The sequence below is a fragment of the Bos indicus x Bos taurus genome, chromosome 1, assembly GCF_003369695.1.
Source record: "Bos indicus x Bos taurus breed Angus x Brahman F1 hybrid chromosome 1, Bos_hybrid_MaternalHap_v2.0, whole genome shotgun sequence".
NCBI classification, from domain to species: Eukaryota; Metazoa; Chordata; class Mammalia; order Artiodactyla; family Bovidae; genus Bos; species Bos indicus x Bos taurus.
Genome location: NC_040076.1, coordinates 132692560 through 132713430, shown reverse-complemented (window position 1 = coordinate 132713430; position 20871 = coordinate 132692560). Strand labels below are relative to the sequence as shown.

The 20871-nt window shown below is 38.5% G+C and overlaps 1 protein-coding gene across 3 annotated transcripts in view; it reads left to right on the top strand.

Annotated features, from left to right (window-relative positions):
- The window catches only part of PPP2R3A (protein phosphatase 2 regulatory subunit B''alpha), a 234044-nt gene that overhangs the window by 64948 nt on the left and 148225 nt on the right, over positions 1 to 20871 (top strand). Inside the window, exon 1 of one of the 3 annotated variants that reach the window (XM_027545445.1) lies at positions 20102 to 20578. The exons of the other annotated variants lie outside the window; for them this stretch is intronic. Coding sequence (XP_027401246.1) covers positions 20447 to 20578 — 132 coding nt within the window. The 5' untranslated portion in view covers positions 20102 to 20446. Of the gene's footprint in view, positions 1 to 20101; positions 20579 to 20871 lie in introns of those variants that run through there. 3 annotated transcript variants of the gene reach the window in all.

The window sequence follows — 20871 nt, the reverse complement described above, 5'->3', positions numbered from 1 at the left end:
TAAGCACATCTCTGAAAGTTTTGTTAGTGCAGCAGATCTTCAAAGAAGGTAAAGATTAGAGTATATGAAATATCCTTCGTCATGCAAGTGAGAATGGATGTCAGTCTAGAGTTCCAAGGTAGAAGTATTTTCAGAAAGCTTTGAATTTACCCTGCTACTGATAGCATTGCTTTTGAATAATACCAGAAAGGAAGTTATCTGCCCATTTGTAGGTATGTATATGTGTCTTAGCCCAATAGGATTATTCTTATTCGTTTTACATGTCCAACACAGTTGGTAAGAGGCTCTGCTCCACCTCGCACAGGGACCCAGACTGATGGATGTTCCATGTTCCTACAGCTGCCCCATTGCCCCATCTGGAAGATGTGGCTTAGGAGTTCACTGAAGAAGGCTAAGAAAGAAATGGAGCTTTTAGCCACCTTGCCCCACTCTTGACATAATTCCCGTCTGCTCACAGCCCAGTGATTCCAACCTGAAGTCTAAGAATCATATGGGAGCACATAGAATATTTGGTGAGCTCTGTCTCTACCATGTGAATACACTATATGTGTCAACATGTATGAATTCAGACATGAAGCAAAGTCAACAAAACTAGTTGTAAAATAATGATAGGAATTATTTGGGGTATTTGTATTGTATAAAAAGTGTGAATAAATACATGGATACATCAGGTACAGTGTTCAGAACAGTGATTAATCCATGGAAGAAGGAAGAGAGAGAGAACTGAGGAAGAATACACAGGGTCTCAGTAATATTTAATCTGGTAATGAATCACCATTATTTTGTCATGCCATTTTGTATATCTTTAATATAATAAATTTTAAAAAGACAAATGGATATTAGAGACAGCATATATATGGCCCAGTTAAAAAACAAGTTATTATTTTCACATTAATATTTTCATTAGAACAGGAAAAAATGCATATTATGATCAGATGAATAATTTTTACCTCATATTTTTTTGTGGCTGTTGTTCTCCTGTACACATTTTTAGTTACCAGTGATGCTAAAGTTTAAAACAGTACATATTTAAAGTATTAAATAATTTAGGTCTAAAAGATCCTCAGTTGTCCACTGAGCGTTACTGTGAAATCTCTCTTGAGTCTCTTCATTCCTTGATTCACAGTTGGTAATACTCTTTGTTAACATGGGTCAATGCTGAAGGGGAGAAACTATGTCAATTAATTAGAAAAATTTTTAAAAATCCTTTCATGTACATAGGCAAGACTGATGTGCTTACTATTTTATAAAGAAAATACCTGTATAGTAACCAAAATGATAATAACATAAGATCTAACAGTTCTTGTGATCTGCGGTGTACCAAAATATTTAAATGTATTGTTTTCCCCATTAAAAAAAAAAAGTCTACCTTCTCTAATGACATATTCCAATGTTTCACAACTACTATGGCCAGAAACTCTTACTGTAATACAGTGTTTTGAAATTTGTTTAGCCCTCTTGCCCCATTATCATCTGTGGCGGGGAGCAGAGGGAAACAAATTCTTCTAGGAGAGGTAGACTGCAGAAAGCAGAAAATGTGAACCTGAAGCCAAGAATAGATCCCATGCAGCATCTCTCCTGTGTGCCCGGCTGACAGCTCATAAGTGGGTCACCAGTGCAAATACATCTACATAAAAATGGCACTCTGGGCTCTAAGTGAGCTCCCCAGTTTTTTGACAAAGTATGGACTGACTGAAATCAAAATCATATTAAAGGATTCTCCCATAGGTCTTTTAAATGAGTTCCTCATAGAACTCATTTTCTATGAGTTCCAACCTCATAGAATAAATTTGATGAGATTTCTTTTTTCCCACAGAGGTACATCATTTTTTTTTAATTGAGGTATAATTGACATATTAGTTGCAGGTGTACAATAACCTGGTATTTATATACATGGATATAATCCCAGTTAAGTCTTGTTACTATCTACTGCCATACATAGTTAGAATTCTTATTACTTTGATGAGACTTCTTCTTTATAAAAGTTGAAAAAATAATTCATGAAAAGCTAATTTAAAGAAACAAGCAATATAAAATGTGTCAGGAAGATACATAAGGTAAGAAAACAAACCCATCCTTCCTTGACTCAGTTGCCTCCTTACCTCTTCTTTTTTTTAATCTTTTCTTTTTACGAAATATTTAAAATCAGAAGTTGGCAAATGTTTTCTATACAGGGCCAAATAGTTAATACTATAGTCTTTGCAGGTCACAAGTTTCTGTCATATAGTCTTATTTTTGTTTTTTCTTTTTTAAACAGCCTTTCAATAATGTAAAACCATTCTTAGCTATAAGTCTTAAAAAATGGGCAGTGGGCCAAATTGTAGTTTGTCTTAAACAAAGACAAAAGTATTGTGAATGACAGAAAAAGCTTTTTTATTACTCACCACTTTGCTTTATCAAATCTTAATGCTTTGCTGTAGCTTTGCTTCAGATCTTTATTTAATATTTTCATTAATATCACCGTTTTTAAAAAAGTCACCTCAGATATAGTTGAAATCCCAAGGGTTCCCCTCCCCAGTATTCTCTCCTCTTCCAGAAGTAACCATTTCCTGAAATGTCAGTGTTTTTATCTCCTAGTCATGTTTTTATTCTTGTATACAGAGAATGAACAGAGAGTTCAGTTCGGTTCAGTCGCTCAGTAGTGTCCGACTCTTTGCAACCCCATGGACTGAAGCACACCACGCTTCCCTGTCCATCCCTGCAACTCCCAGAGCTTACTCAAGCTCATGTCCATCAAGTCAGTGATGTCTTCCAACCATCTCATCCTCTGTTGTCCCCTTCTCCTCCCGCCTTCAATCTTTCCCAGCATCAGGGTCTTTTCCAATGAGTCAGTCCTTCACATCAGATGACCAAAGTATTGGAGTTTCAGCTTCAGCATCAATCCTTCCAATGAATATTCAGGACTGATTTCCTTTAGGATGGACTGGGTGGATCTCCTTGCAGTCCGAGGGACTCTCAAGAGTCTTCTCCAACACCACAGTTCAAAAGCAAATAAAATCAGAGAGTTAGGTTGGGGCCAACTTACAAATGACCCTGTATGCTATGCTAAAGTGTTTCTTTCACAAAAAAGCAGCAGACTCACAGATACAGAGAACAAACTAGTGGTTGTCAGTGGGCACAGGGGAGTGGGTGGGGTCCAATATAGGCTTAGGGAGTAAGAGGTATAAACTACTAGGTATAAAGTAAGCTACAAGGACATATTACGCAACACAGGGAATACAGCCAGTGGTTTATAATAACTGTGCTGCTGCTGCTAAGTCTCTTCAGTCGTGTCCGACTCTGTGCGACCCCATAGACAGCAGCCCACCAGGCTCTCCCATCCCTGGGATTCTCCAGGCAAGAATACTGGAGTGGGTTGCCATTTCCATCTCCAATCCATGAAAGTGAAAAGTGAAAGTGAAGTCGTGATGGAGCTAAACCTTTAAAAATTGTGGATCACTGTATCATATACCTCTAACATATTATGCAGCAACTATACTTCAATTTTTTTCTAAAAAAAGAGATCATTCTAAGGGAGTGGCTAGCTAACGAAGATTTTAAAGCACAGGACTCCCACAGTATAGTTTTTTCAGAATAATTTTTTAAAGAATAATAAATTTTAAATTAAGGCTTTTATTTTTTAACATTTTGAACAGTCAAAATGTTTCCAGTTGTTCAAAACATTTCAATTAAAAGACTTATGTAAGGGACATATAGGAATTGCTTTTATTTGACATTGATGATTTTCACTGAAAAGATCTACTTCACAATATTATATATCATTAATATTTTAATATGTATTTCAGAATAATTTCTCAAGAGGAACAGTATCTGTTTTCCAGAAATACATTTCAAATCTGTATTTGGAGAGGGAATCAAATAAAAAATACTAGAAGGATGTTGAGAGATTGGTACAGAGGATATCGGTCTAAATCAGGGGTGAGATGAACAGATAAAGAAGTTGTGGTACCTATATACAATGGAATATTACTCAACCATAAAAAGGAATGGATTTGAGTCAGCTGAACTGAGGTGGATGAACCTATAGCCTATTATACAGAGTGAAGTAAATCAGAAAGAGAAAAGCAAATATCGTATATTAGCACATATATGTCAGAGAAGGCAATGGCACCCCACTCCAGTACTCTTGCCTGGAAAATCCCATGGACAGAGGAGCCTGGTAGGCTGTAGTCCATGGGGTCACTAAGAGTCAGACACGACTGAGTGACTTCACTTTCACTTTTCACTTTCATGCATTGGAGAAGGAAATGGCAACCCACTCCAGTGTTCTTGCCTGGAGAATCCCAGGGACGGGGGAGCCTGGTGGGCTGCTGTCTATGGGGTCGCACAGAGTCGGGCATGACTGAAGCGACTAAGCAGCAGCAGCAGCAGTACGTATATATGGAATCTAGAAAAATGGTACTGATGAACCTATTTGCAGGGCAGGAATAGAGATGAAGACATGGAGAACAGGCTTATAGGCAAAGTGGGATAAGGAGAGGGGGGGATGAATTCAGACAGTAGCATTGAAACATGTATGTTACCATATGTAAAATAGATAACTAGTGGGAAGTTGCTATGTAGCATAAGGCGCTCAGCCCTGGTGCTGTGTGACTACCTGGGGGCGGTGGTGGGAGGCAGTTTCAAGAGGGAGGGTATACATGTGTATTTATGGCTGATTCACACTGCTGTATGGCAGAAACCAACACAACACTGTAAAGCAATTATCCTCCAATTAAAAATAAAGACACAAATCAGCTTTAAACAGCTTAAATAAATGAGGGGTCAGAATCCTGTGGTCCGTGGGCCAAATCTGATTGGCCACCTGTGTTTGTAAATCGTTTTATTGTAGCACAGCTACAGTCCTTCATTTCCATATGAACTGTGACTGCTCTTGTGCCCTGTCTACTAGGTTGAGTAGTTGTAACAGAGACCTTAAAGCCTAATATACTTACTGTTTGGCCATTTATAGAAAAAAGTTAGCTAATTTCCTGGTCTAGATATTATTTTGTGTAGATCAGCAAAACAGATTTTTGATAAGGTTCAGTGTGATATTTTTTCAAAGACATCAGTAGCAAAAACTACCAATGTGGCAATCAGATAGTCAAATAGAAGTAGAAAAATAAGTAAGCCCAGAGTTTCAGAATTCTTCATCATGGGTTCTTATCTATATAGCTTTCTCCCTTTTCCTCTCTAGTCATTTCCCGATCTCTGACTTTTCTACTTAAAACAGATTCCTTTTCATCCCATGTCTTATTCTCTGCTCTTTTTTCCTTTCTTTGCTCATGAACTCTCTCGCTGTGTCAAGTTCTATATAATTGGTCAACAGGTGACAGGAAACAACCCTGTAGGTCCTGGAATAACAGACGTTACTCACATAGGCCTGAAATGAGTTGAACAAAGAGAATGGTATGTTTTCACTTATATATAGAATCTTAAAAGTTAAAGCAAATGAATATAACAAAACAGAAACAGACTCACAGATATAGCAGACAAACTAGTGGTTACTAGTAGGTTGAGGGGTGGGACATAGGGCAGGATAGGGAAGGGCATTAAGCGATACAAACTACTAGGTGGAAAATAAACTACAAAATATATTGTACAGCATAGGGAATGCAGTCAATATTTTATAATAATTGAATGGAGTAAAATCTATAAAAATATCAAACCACTATAATGTACTCCTAAAACTAATATAATATTGTAAATCAACTATACTTCAGTTTAAAAAAAAAAAATAGAAACAGCTTGTGGAGGAGAGAAAGAGGATGTGGCTGAGGTTTCAGAGGGTTTCATAATAACAAATGAGTGAATTACATACATGTCCATGAGTGTGACATGGACATAAAATTTTTTAAAAAAACACTTAGGAAAATATACTGCTTTGGAAGTTCACGTAATAAATGATGTTTCAATTCTACATTTTATTACCTTTAACAGATGATATTACAGTCATTTTTGGTCTGTTTTTAGCTTTATGGGACAATAACCTGTTAGCTATTATTCACACATTAAAATAATAAACCCTAGCCTCCCCTGAAAATTATTACTTTTACTTAATTTAGTGAAAACAAAGCCTGGAGAAAGTTTCCATTATTGCTTGTCTCCATTGAAAGAGTGGAGGGCAGGCAGGAAGGACTTGTCAATGAAAGAGGAAAATGTTAAGGTAAACAAAAAGGAAGATTTTTTTAAGCTATACTGTAATGCTTAAGTCTAGTGAAACCTTACAGATTTCACTAACTGAGGGGGCTGCTGCTGCTGCTGAGTCGCTTCAGTCGTGTCCACCTCTGTGCAACCCCATGGACTGCAGCCTACCAGGCTCCTCCATCCATGGGATTTTCCAGGCAGGAGTACTGGAGTGGGTTGCCATTGCTTTCTCCACTAACTGAGAGGGAAAGGTGTCTAATTATTAGAAAGTTCAAATTAAAACTCTAATTTTCTAAAAAAACTATTAAGAGTAAAACTGTTGTCACAGTATTGCCAGATGTGAACTTTAGCAGGACCTATTTCAAAAATGGGATAAAGATCACTTTTATGATTGTTAAAAAATTATTGAAGAAAGTATATGAATGGCTGGCGCCCCATAGTCAAGCTTGTTTGGGGTGAGAAGGCCCAGAATTCGCTTGGCACTTGGGGATTAGCTGACTGAATATACTACATTTTTGGTCAAGTGGACCATATACAGGGACATATAAGTTATCCAGATTTTGGTTTGGTGATTTGGCAGGAGCTCTGGGCAGGAACGGCTCCATCATGAGCCTGGAAGTTTATTTCAGCATAGTTAATACATTATTATGTAAAATGGAGGTTGCCAAAATGATTTAAAAAGGATAATTTCTAAATAGCTTACGCATGTACTGTGTAGAGCACACAATTGGGGATTAAGATGAATCAGACATCATAAGCCTTTTTGGAGCCCACAGTCTAGTAGAAGAGATGAGCTATTTACTGTGATACAGAGTGAAAAGAATGGATTCCATGAGAGAGAGATGAAATGCTACAGGAGTTCAGAGGATGGAGAGAGAGAGATCCCAGCTTGTGAAATTCAGGGAAGTTTCTCTGGAGAAAATAGCATTTGGATATGCATACCCTCGTCTTATTCAGTGAATTTACTTAAAGTCCTAAATGTTAGTGTTGTTATAGTGTTAATGGTACTAAGGTTAGAGGTTTATTTATCTCATTGGCTTGGACCATTTCCATTCTGTTCTAAGATGTAAAAATGTACCTTAATCTTCTCCATTTCAGTTCAGTTGCTCAGTTGTGTATCTTTGCGACCCCATGAACTACAGCACGCCATGCATTCCTGTCCATCACCAACTCCCAGAGCTTACTTTCTCATGGACAAACTCATGTCCATCGAGTCTGTGATGCCATCCAACCATCTCATCCTCTTTTGACTCTTCTTCTCCCACCTTCAATCTTTCCCAGCATCAGGGTCTTTTCAAATGAGTCAGTTCTTCACATCAGGTGGCCAAAATATTGGAGTTTCAGCTTCAGCATCAGTCCTTCCAATGAATATTCAGGACTAATTTCCTTTAGGATGGACTGGTTAGATCTCCTAGCAGTTCCAGGGACTCTCAAGAGTCTTCTCCAACACCACGGTTCAAATCAGTTCTTCGGCACTCAACTTTCTTTATAGTCGAACTCTAACATTCATACATGACTACTGGTAAAACCATCGCTTTGCCTAGACAGACCTTCGTCAGCAAAGTAATGTCTCTGGTTTTTATTATGCTGTCTAGGTTGGTCATAGCTTTTCTTCCCAGGAGCAAGAGTCTTTTAATTTCATGGCTGTAGTCACCATCCACAGTTATTTTGGAACCCCCAAAAATAAAATCTCTCATTGTTTTCATTGTTTCCCCATCTATTTGCCATGAAGTGATGGGACTGGATGCCATAATCTTAGTTTTCTGAATGGTGAGTCTTAAGCCAAATTTTTCACTCTTCTCTTTCACTTTCATCAAGAGGCTCTTTAGTTTTTCTTCACTTTTGGCCATAAGGGTGGTGTCATCGGTGTGTATCTGAAGTTGTTGATATTTCTCCCAGCAATCTTGATTCCAGCTTGTGCTTCATCCAGCCCACCATTTTGCATGATGTACTCTGCATATAAGTTAAATAAGCAGGGTGACAATATACAGCCATGACATACTCCTTTCCCAATTGGGAACCAGTCTGTTGTTGCATGTTCAGTTCTAACTGTTGCTTCTTGACCTGCATACAGATTTCTCAGGAGGCAGGTCAGGTTGTCTGGTATTCCCATCTGTTGAAGAATTTTCCACAGTTGGTTGTGATCCACACAGTCAAAGGCTTTGGCTTAGTAAATAAAGCAGAAGTAGATGTTTTACTAGAACTCTCTTGCTTTTTTGATGACCCAATGGATGTTGGCAATTTGATCTCTGGTTCCTCTGCTTTTTCTAAATCCAGCTTGAATATCTGTAAGTTCACAGTTCACATACTATTGAAACCTGGTTTGGAGAATTTTGAGCATTACTTTGCTAGCATGTGAGATGAGTGTGCAATTGTGTGGCAGTTTGAACATTCTTTGGCATTGCCTTTCTTTGGGATTGGAATGAAAACTGACCTTTTCCAGTCCAGTGGCCACTGCTGAGCTTTCCAAATTTGCTGGCATATTGAGTGCAGCACTTTCACAGCATTATCTTTCAGGATTTGAAATAGCTCAACTGGAATTCCATCACCTCCACTAGCTTTGTTCGTAGTGATGCTTTCTAAGGCCCACTTGGCTTCACATTCCAGCATGTCTGGCTGTAGGTGAGTGATGACACCATTGTGGTTATCTGGGTCATGAAGATCTTTTTTGTATAGTTCTTCTATGTATTCTTGCCACCTCTTCTTAATATCTTCTGCTTCTGTTAGGTCAGTACCATTTCTGTCCTTTATTGTGTCCATCTTTGCCTGAAATGTCCCCTTGGTATCTCTAATTTTCTTGAAGAGATCTGTTATCTTCCCCATTCTGTTGTTTTCCTCTATTTCTTTGCATTGGTCACTGAGGAAGGCTTTCGTATCTCTCCTTGATATTCTTTGGAACTCTGCATTCAAATAGGTATATCTTTCCTTTTCTCCTTTGCCTTTAGCTTCTCTTCTTTTCTCAGCTATTTGTAAGGCCTCCTCAGACAACCATTTTGCCTTTTTGCATTTCTTTTTGTTGAGGATTGTCTTGATCACTGCCTCCTGTACAATGTCACAAACCTCCATCCATAGTTCTTCAGGCACTCTATCAGATCTAATCCCTTGAATCTATTTGTCACTTCCACTGTATAATCATAAGGGATTTGATTTAGGTCATACCTGAATGGTCTAGTGGTTTTCCCTACTTTCTTCAATTTAAGTCTGAATTTGGCAATAAGGAGTTCATGATCTGAACCACAGTCAGCTCCCGGTCTTGTTTTTGCGGACTGTATAGAGCTTCTCCATCTTTGGCTGCAAAGAATATAATCAATCTGATTTTGGTATTGACCATCTGTTGATGTCCATGTATAGAGTTTTCTCTTGTGTTGTTGGAAGAGGGCATCTGCTATGACCAGTGCATTTTCTTGGCCAAACTCTGTTAGCCTTTGCCCTGCTTCATTTTGTACTCCAAGGCCAAATTTGCCTGTTACTCCAGATATCTCTTGACTTCCTACTTTTGCATTCTAGCCCCCTATAATGAAAAGGACGTCTTTTTTGGGTGTTAGTTCTAGAAGGTCTTGTAGGTCTTCATAGAACCATTCAGCTTCTTCAGCGTTACTCGTTGGGGCATAGACTTGGATTACCATGATGTTGAATAGTTTGCCTTGGAAAGGAACAGAGATCATTCTGTCATTTTTGAGATTGCATCCAAGTACTGCATTCCAGACTCTTCTGTTGTTATGAGGGCTACTTCATTTCATCTAAGGGATTCTTACCCACAGTAGTAGATATAACAGTCATCTGAGTTAAATTCACACATTCCAGTCCATTTTAGTTCGCTGATTCCTAGAATGTCAACATTCACTCTTGCCATCTCCTGTTTAACTACTTCCAATTTACCTTGATTCACGGACCTAACATTCCAGGTTCCTATGTAGTATTGTTCTTTACAGCATCGGACTTTACTTCCATCACCAGTCACATCCACAACTGGGTGTTCTTTTTGCTTTGGCTCTGTCTCTTCATTCTGGAGTTGTTTCTCCACTGTTCTCCAGTGGCATATTGGGCACCTACCAAGCTGTGGAATTCATCTTTCAGTGTCCTATCTTTTTGCCTGTTCATACTGTTCATGGGATCTTCAAGGCAAGAATACTGAAGTGGTTTGCCATTCCCTTCTCCAGTGGACCGTGTTTTGTCAGAACTCTCCACCATGACCCATCTGTCTTGGGTGGCCCTACACGGCATGGCTCATAGTTTCATTGAGTTATACAAGGCTGTGGTCCATGTTAACCTTCTCCATCTATCTTACAAATAGAAGTTTTTGGTCCTTGGGGAATCCAGTAAGGGAGGCTAGATGGCTAGATCATAAATCCATTATTTCAAACCCAAGCTCTTTGGTAGTCTAATCTTGATGATTAAGAGTAAGTCAAATTGGCTTAACAGAACTCTCCTTCCTAGAGAGTATAAAAGAAAATATCAGGCTGCTTTGCTTATCTTATTTAAAATTCTAAGTTGATAGTTGATAGGACTCATGCTAATAAAGTAAAGGGTTGGATGGGTAGTTCCCATTGTTTTTTGCAGGTTTTAAGTCACACTTCAAGCAGACAGTCTTATCTGACACCCTGATTCATATCATCTTCTCTTTTACCACTTCAGGCTCCAAAATTATAATCTCCAGCTCCCAAACCTACCTAATAAAAATGAAATATTAAAATAAGCACATGCAGAGAGATTTATGAGTCCCTTTCAAGTTTCTTTGCCTGGCACTATCCTCCATTGGCCTTTATTTAACAAATGGTAGCATTAAATAAGTATTTATTGAATGAATAAACAAATAAGTGAATGGATAATCAAATGAAGGGATTTTTGCTTGTCTGGTTTGCCTGCTTCTCAAGTAGAAACTGTGCTCTCTTGCCTGAAGGCCATCTCTTTCCTGGCCCTTGGCTTCTCAAAGATGCACGCAAAAGAACCTGACAACTGGTTCCCTTCTAGGACTTGAGGCTGGTGCCTCAGCAAGACTCAGATCTCACCCAGACCTGTAGCCTCTTAATTCCTCTAGCTTGTAACACCTAAAAACCTATGGAGTTCTGGGGAAAATCCTATCACCTCCCCTGACTAGAGGGGAGAACCCCATTAAGAGTATAGATCATTTTACCTTATCACAGGATGAAAGTGTTTTGATTGTAGACTGTAGGCACTCTCTTATTCACCACTTCACCCTCAAGCCCTATTGTAGTACCTCCACATATGAGCTGTTTATTTAAATCCTGAAAATTCCTTTTCCCCGTCTTAGAAGTCCCACCTTCATCCCAACAGATTTAGCTTGGAAAAGAACTTTTCTGGCCACTTACCTTCAGTATAGCATTTTTTAAAAAAATCTAAATCTATTTATTTTAATTGGAGGTTAATTACTTTACAGTATTGTATTGCTCTTGCCATACATCAACATGAATCCGCCACAGGTATACCCGTGTTCCCCATCCTGAACCCCCCTCCCTCCTCCCTCCTCTGGGTCTGTTTTTGGATGCCCAAGAGGGTCAGAGAAATCTTTCAAGGTGGGTAGGATTTGCACCGTTACTAGAACTTTCTTTGTTTCTTTCTGACCCTGATCAGTAATATGTGTTTCACATATCATTCCAGGGGGAATCAAGAGCCTTCCTTGGTTAATGATCTAATATTATGAGTCTTTTCAAAGTTTAGATACTATATTGTATAATTTCATATATGTTTAAATGTAGAATAATTACGAAAATGAAATTATAGAAGAACACACTTTTGGAATCTTATTAAAAGCTTCTTCTGAAGCATTCTTCTTTTACTTTCTAGGTTTGTATCATACCTTCATTAAGACTGAGCAGTCATATCATTGAGGGAAAATGTTTCTTCTCCCTCAGCTTTAGGTGCTGACGGTTTCTTGGGTTCAGTGCTGCAAATATTTGAATAGAAATCAAAGCACTCATCAATACAGCAAGAAACTATTCTCCCTTCTACTTCATTTAACCACCACAGAGATTAATAAAAGTAAAGAGATCTGGCCAATGGCACATATAAATTTACAGGATGAGTTCAACAGCTATTTCCCCTCCACCTTTAATGTCTTTTGAGATCAGGTCCTGTTGCATCTCCATCCTTTCTAATTATTCACATCAATTGTCAAGATAAAGATATAAATTGTAAAACAAATATACCAATGTGATCCCTTTTTGTAATTAGTATGTTTATGTGTATGCAAAAAATTGGGGGGTAAATACACTCTAAATTACAAATGTTCTTATAGAAGTAAGACTGAGACCCAGATATCCAGGTACTCCTGATATGTATAGCCCTCCCCAGCCTCCAAAACAGAAGTGAAAGGAGCTCCCAGAACTCAGATTGCTTCTGGTCAGCCTGTGGTTCCCCTCATGGACCTACCCAGCACACAGCTTCACTATTCTCTGCCTTAAGATCAGGACTAATCCAATAGCCCTTCATCCCTGTTTACATCAGTCACCACAGAAGTCTAGGAGTTCACATAACCACTCACCTCACCTCCTCACCCTGCTCTTGTATATCCTGTTTCTGAGTCCAGCCCTGAAATCTTTCACTGTGCCCTCTTGATCATTCACTGGCAAAATGTCCTAGGTCATCAAACTCTTCTAAACATTCCCTTTACCCTCTTGTTCTATCTGAAATCCATCTGTCCCTAAGGGTGTGTGCTAAGTCGCTTCCATGGTGTCCGACTCTTTGTGGCCCCATGGACTGTAACCCTCCAGGCTCCTCTGTCCATGGGATTCTTCAGGCAAGAATACTAGAATGGGTTGCCATGCCCTCCTCCAGGGTATCTTTCTGACCCAAGGACTGAACACATAATCTCTTACGTCTCCTGCATTGGCAAGCAGGTTCTTTACCACTAGCACCCAGGGGTACTATAGCCATGTGAAATGGCGACTCTTTTCTTTCCCACTCTACCCCTGTCTCACTGGATCTGGAGGAAGCAGTAAATGTTCTTGCATTTCATTGCAACTTCCAGACTATTCTTTTTCCCGCTTCTCTGAAACTACCATCCCCCGGCTTTGAGCTAATGTCATCAGACTCACTATCCACCATGCTTAGTTGTTCAGTCGTGTCCGACTCTTTGCAACCCCATGGACTGTAGCGCACCAGGCTCCTCTGTCCACCGGATTTTCCAGGCAAGAATCTAGAGTGGGTTGACATGCCCTCCTCCAGGGGATCTTCCCAACCCAGGGCTCAAACCCAGGTCTCCAGCATTGCAGGCAAATTCTTTACCAGCTGAGCCACAAGGGAAGCCCTACCTTTCCTTGATTGTAGTCATCTGCCAACCCCACGTCCCTTCCTTGATGATTTTAGCTCCTGGCTGTTTGACCCTTTTCAGTACTACTTGCCAAGATTCTTGTGAGTTTTCAGTAGATGAGGCATCCAATCCATGAGCTTCTCAGTTCTTTGATCTCTCCTTCAGTGAGCTTGTCGTCTGCCCTTCTTTAGCTAGTCCTTCTCTGGTCCTGTTTTTATGTCAGTAGCTTTAGAAGTGTAGTTCCCAACTAACAGCATTAGCATCACCTGGGAACTGGATAGAAATACATATTCTCAGGCCCCGGCCCCTTTCTCCCCTGCAGTCATCAGTTTTTTCCCTTTGATCATTCCATCAACTGATAAACATGCGCAGTTCTCTCCTCTTTAAAACCAGGCATTCAAAAGACACTTTGGCATGCAGGAGATACAGCTCCATCAGCTATTATATTTGCAACATAAAGATCATCCCTAGGGTCTTTGACCATCAATTCTAGCCTTCTCTTCTGACATCTCTTAATTCACCCCAAATTACTGAGAAACCGTACACATGCACACCCCCCACAAAGACACCGGGGCAAGGTATTTAGGGGGGCAAGGTATGTTACAGTACTGCCACTGTGCGTTCACTGATACTCAACATGGCAGTGTCAGTGGATTAGAAACCCTCTATTCCTTCTAACTTAAGTTGTCTGACATATTTATGAGCCCAAAATGAATTTCTTATGCTCTGTAATGAGCAGTCTCTACTTGAAGTAATTACTGAGGAAGAAGAAAGGCAGACTAAAAAGTACAGTACTCTAGGAACCAGAAGTTGTAGACATCCAAGAATTATCATACGTAATAATTTTAGGTTCTTAATTATCTCTCCCTGCCCCAGATCCCAGAAGAACATCTACTCCAAGTGTTAGGAACACTGAGAGGTAAAAATACTAGATTTGTGGGTTCTTTGTCTTATGGGTCATGGAATGTGTTCCTATCATTTCGATGGCAGTTGAAGCAAGACATAGAAATGCTTATCAGATCTGCTCCTGTTTTTCTGCAACCAGTGAAGTTAAGGCTAGAGGAGCAAAGAAGCCACAGATCACCACAGCCACCCAGCCTACATTCCCCACTCCAGTGCTTCATTACTTAAGAGTAAATAATGTTACTGGCAAAACAGAGCAAGCTATTAAATAATGCAAAGACACCAAGTTGGAGCATAAATGAGGATATAAAAATTTAGGATTAAGAGTAATTAACTAATTGGCTTATAATCAGTTTTCTCTGTTAAAGCTTTATGATGATATTTTAAGCAAAGTCTGTGATTCCAAGTTATTATACCTTTTTTTTAAATTAATAACTGCTTTGCCAGTTAGAGCCAAGATGAGAAAGACTTTTTAAAGTTGAAATATAATAGTATAAAATTTACCCTTTTAAAAGTGCTTAATTCAATATGTACGGCTGAGTCCCTTTGCTGTCCACCTGAAACCTATCACAGCATTGTTAATTGGCTATACTCCAATACAAAAATTAAAAGTTAAAAAAATAAAGTGCCTGATTAAGAATCACTACATTGTACACCTGTAACATATAATATTGTACATCAGCTGAACCAACTATATGCCCTGTCATGTTTATTATATAACTTTATGTTTATACATTAATAAAATACAACCATACCAAGTGCATAATTCATAGGTTTTTAGTATCTGCTCTGCTAAGTCACTTCAGTTGTGTCTGACTCTGTGCGACCCCATAGACGGCAGCCCACCAGGGTCCCCCGTCCCTGGGATTCTCCAGGCAAGAACACTGGAGTGGGTTGCCATTTCCTTCTCCAGTGCATGAAAGTAAAAAGTCAAAGTGAAGTCGCTCAGTCGAGTCCGACTCTTCGCAACCCCATGGACTGCAGCCCACCAGGCTCCTCCGTCCATGGGATTTTCCAGGCAAGAGTACTGGGGTGGTTTTTAGTATATTCAACAAGATTACGTAACCATCAGCACTAATTCCAGAACATTTTCATCACTTCACAAAAAATTTGTATTCATTAGCAGTCACTCCCCATCCCCCCAGCCACCAGCCCCTGGCAATCACTAATCTTTCCATCGCTATGAATTTGCCTATTTTGGACATTTCATGTAAATGGAATCATACAATATGTGGTCTTTTGTGTCTGGCTTCTTTCACTTAGCAAATGCTTTAAAGGTTCATCATGTAGTATGTGTCAGTATTTCATTCCTTTTTATGGTTAAATAATGTCCCATTGTAGGAATATACCACATTCTGTTTATCCATCAATCAACTGATGGCCATTTGGGTTGTTTCCACTTTTTGGCTACTGTGAATAACACTACTATGAACATTCACATACAAGTTTTCATGTAGACAGAAAGGCTTTTGATTTAGCATTTTCAAGTTTTTCGAAACAGGCAGCTTCCTTTTTAAAATCAGAAGTACCCTCTTCATGTAGCAGAACTTCCTCTTTAATATGTAACTTTTTTTTCTCCTGTAGCATCTTATGAGCAAAATCTTTTGATGTGAATTTAGAATGACTCTGCTGCTTTTTGGACCTGGTTCTGATCTTCACCTCAACACAGGTCCTCACAGCTGAGCTGATTTCCAGGCTTGCACTCAGATGTTGATGGTTTTGCTGCATTGTCTATTCCAACCAGGTCTTAACTCTGAGACCTTGGTGGATGCTGTTCTCTCAGTCTCCAAAGTCATCTTCATTTGAGGCTGGTTTGACTTTACATGTTGGTTTGTAAAATAAAAGCTAGACTTATTTTAGGACAAAATGTTGCATACACAACATTAACTGTTTAGCAGTTTTATGTAATTCAAAATAAGTGATTTACATCTTCAGCAGGTATTCAAAATTTTCTCTATCTTGTGTAATCAACCCATTTTTCTTTTCTTAAAACATCCCATAGAACTGGTGGGGAAGGGCAAAGAGTCGTGAAAGGATTTGGAAAGCTCTGGAAAATCCATCCTGAGTTTCAAACTAAGCTTCAAAAAATGAATTCTACAAAAACAGAATATGTTGGTGTCATATACAGTTTTATCCTCTGTCTCCTCCCACTGTCACCCTCCTTCAGGATGCAAGCTCTTTCTGGACTCACGCCTCAGTTCTGCAGGTCATTTCAGGACACGATGAAGGAATATCTTTTCTCACTTGATATACTGGAGGCTACCCTAAAACAATTCTTTAGTTTTTAGAGTCATTTCAGAGAGACCAGCCTCTCTTCTATGTACCCCTGCCAGGGAGCCTGTAAAACCCTGTAACTCAAGAACGCACCACCAAACTTGTTCTCTTTGAGAAAGGTTATCCTCCTTACTCAAGCATGTTTGCTCTGGGAGAACATATATAGAATGATAAGATAGGAAAGGAAGCCCAGCTGAGGCAGCTGGATCTTGAGGTAGCACCTGATCTATCCCAGTCATTCTCAGAACAAGAGAGCACCAGTCTCTTCTCATCCTCTAGTCAGCACAGCTGCCCTGAAGACCCAGGTTTGGCCTGTGGTCCAGACAGGACAACCTGGGTCTTCAGGTAGTGTATGCACATGAATGATTTGCAGGCCAAAAAAGAGATGCAGGTTGCTGTGCAGGAGACACCTACTGTTGGCTAGCTCTCTTGCTATGAGAGACTTCATGTATGCTGCAGAGGGCAGGAGAGAATATTCCAGAAGGACACTGGGACGACCCTTACAGTCCACTCTTTCCATTAAAACTGCCCAACTTTCCATCTTTTCAAGTTGAATTTATAAACTATAGTTTTCTGTTCTTCCTCATTCTGTTTAGTCCCTCCAGGGAAACCTCTCACCTAGAAACAGCTTTTCCCTTCCAGCACCCAGCCGCAAGGGTTGTATACTTTTCTCTGTGATTAAAATAAAGAATAGAGTAGATTATAGGCTGTGTTTGAATTAATAGTGAAATTCCTTATGTTTGACCTTTTCCCAGTAAAGAAGAGGTCACTCTAAAACCTGTGTTCTTTGCTGCTGTGTTCTAGTTATCATATACTTCTTGAAACCAGCTCACATTCTCAGATTCTTTCTAGAACCAAGCAGGTATACTTACATAGAAACACAAGTAAATAAGATAAAGGCAAATAAATTTCAAAATAGTCTTTCTCCATCAGTAACTCATTGCCACAGACCATTTCTTCCCTAACTCCCTTTAGGGGACCTGGCCTTTTCTCCCCTCTGAATTTTTGGGAAAGCAGTTGGATAAATAAAAACTTAGAGCTTATTTCGCCATCAAAAGACACAGAGAAATGTTTTCTTCTTGCCTAAGAGGGATAGCAGGCCAGACGTTTAACCACTGTTCTGACTTTGAAACTCAAAAGATTTATGAGAAGTAAATGAAATGAAAGTATTCATTGTCCTTTGCTCCAAACTGAGATTGTGCTAGGTGCAATGAAGAAAGGATCACTTCTTTATCTTCATATCCTCAGCACTTGGCAAAGTAACTGCATATTAAAAGCATCAGAAAAATATTTGTTGAATGATTGAGTGACTTTAAAATTGACCATACCCTCAAGAGTTTAGACACTTGGAAAATATTGTCAGGTTATAAAATATTACAGTAGAAGCCCATTTACCTGAACATGATTGGGTTATGGGTAGTTACTCAGTAGGACATCATAAACTCTATGTATTCTGTAAAATGTGTATGTTAAACATTTTATTTTAACTCAGACTTCAAGTATTCAGATCTTTTAATGTAGTGCCAAAGTCTTTTCTTTGGAAATAAGTGTCATAGTTGGAAATTGAAGTTTCATGACATCTTTCTTTAATAAATCATACTTAGTACATTTGTTCCCTTATTTCCGGGAACTTAAGTCAGCAGTAAAACAGTTTGAATGTCTAGATTTTAATGTTTTTTTCTTTTATCACACCAATAATTTAATTTTACAGTGACAAAATTTCAGTAGTTTTTTGCCTTTACTAAGTCTTATATATTAAATTTAGAGTCTTCCCCTCAATTATAAAAATATCAACTCTTTTTTCCACACTCATTAGTTTATGAATTGAATAATTACTGTGAAAAGTACAGCCAGTATAAGTAAGTGGGAATGAGTACAACTAGCTCTTAGCATTAAACTCAGCTACTGAGATAAGACACATGAGAGCATAACAGAAACTAAACTGTTAGCCATGAATCAGTGTGTCCAGGGCATTGGTGGTTTTCTTTTATAGATGAAATAGGAGAGAGCATTGGCTCATCCAGAGAATAAATGGAATCATTCAAGAAAGATTCTACAGTATTTTATTAAGAGAATTGCAGTAAGGGGGCTTAAATAGGTAATCCTTTATGAAATAGGTAAAATTTGAGTTGAATTTTGAAGGATGGTTAATGTGTATATAATTTGAGGAGTGTTCTCAGGAAGGGGATGAAAAGTCACCCCCCAAAGCCACAGGTTGATATTGGGAAGGGGAGAAATACAGCAAAGATGTGATTTTAATTGAAAAAGCATTATTTCACAAGTCTAAAAACCCAGTTGCATTCATAATAAACTTATTAAATGTTTTAATTTAGAGGTAAATAATGAAGGAGGAATTAGAGTATTACAAACAAGAGTGTAGGGGAAGCCACCTAGCTCAAAGAGTCAGCCTGAAATGAGGAAAATTGGGGGCACAAAGGAAAGGCCCAGGTTAAAGCATTAGCCCAATGCTTTCAGTGTAATCCTCTTTCAATCAGAATATATATTAAAAACTGTCAGGTAAGATTTTGTATGAGGGGAGAATTCTACAGCTTAAGAAATTTGAAAACTATGGATTTAGATATATAAGCCAAATATACATGTTACAGAATGTTGTCAAAACTGAAGAATTTAATTCCCATTAATTAGACAAAGGTTCAGCAGAAGAGAATCATAAGTTCTTTTTGGTTTAGGGGGTTTATTTGGTAATATTTGATTTATACTTTCAATTAGTAGAAAATCAATATGGATTTAAATATGGGTGATTGAAAATAAATATTGAATTCTGAATATTAAATATGACTGAGTACTTGATTCACTTGTAAATAATTAAGGCAGCTATTCAATAGATGATAAAATAATAGAATATATTTTAAATCTGAGAATTCTTCAAAGCTTCTTAAGAAAAACAAGTCTCACAAATTCAAGATCTGTTATGTCACTGCTGTGTGATCATCTTTTGTACCTTTACTATAGCCAAATTTCATTCACCTCTCTGCATCTAAATCTGCTTTCTTTTGGAATTCTGTCACTTTCTTTGACAATAAATTTTCAAATGTATCCAGATTTAGAATCACTTCAGAAAAGTATATTTGATCACTAAGATAGTCTTCTGCAAACAAACCAGAAAATTTTTTTAATTTTAAAATCTGAGACGTAACAAATCTCTTTGTATATTCCCATTTGAGGATAAAAGTGTTTTTCTCCATATTTTTCTCCAAACATCCTGTGGATATATCTAGAAGGTGTTGGATATTTGCTTCCCTCCTAATAAGGAAATTTTTTAAAATTAAAATGATAGTTAAAATGATAGTTTCACATTTGAAGTGCAGCGTGTTTTTTTTTTTTTTGTCATAAAATATTAAGTAACAAAATCAAAAATCCTCTACACATTCTCTTCTGGCTTGAGCAGGAGCTGTTTTATGTGGGGTGACACCTCATATACTCTTGAGTTTAAGAAGTTAGCTTTATCTGAGAAGTCACTATTTTTAGGTCCAGCTGTAATGTTTCTAACTTTGGTGTGCAGAGTAGTGGGTGCTTCCTTTCCCAGAAGGCTCTGTATTCTCTACATGGGCAGGTCAATTTGACATAAAGCTACCTACGCGGAGCAGCAGGCCCATTGCAGCCCGTTTCTTACTTGAAAATTATGAGCAGGTCTTGGGAGCCACAGGCTTTACTTGGGAACCAGCTGCATGTCAGTACAAGCATGGATTGTGGTCCCTGGAGGCTGGGAGAGCACAATGCTTGAACTTAATTTCTTTGGGAGATAAAGAAGAAAAAAATACCTTTCTACCTGACAAGACTGACAACGTATTAAATCTGACTATCTTCAGAAGTGTGCTGGACAGTTGCTAAGTAAACATCCACTTTTCAAAGATGATGATCAAGGAAACATCTCTACGAAGGGACCCGGATTTAAGGGGAGAGTTAGCTTTCCTGGCAAGGGGCTGTGATTTTGTTCTCCCGTCACGGTTTAAGAAGCGGCTGAAGTCATTTCAGCAGACACAGGTTTGAAACTTGGGTGTTTCTTTTAAAATATTTTTATTACTAATAAAACCACCCAGTGAACTAACTTACAAATAATTTTACAGCTCACTTGATATTAGATCAAGGAATTAATCTGTGTCCTCTATTCAGCTATTTCCAGAAAGCTATTTGTAGAGAGATTCCAACAGGTTTAAAAATAGACCTTCTGGACCTGAAGTACAGTACTCACATTTTTCTCTTGTAGAGAGAGAATCCAGTTTTAGAGACAATAAATACAACTTAACAAATATTTTGTACTTTAGAATTTTTCATAA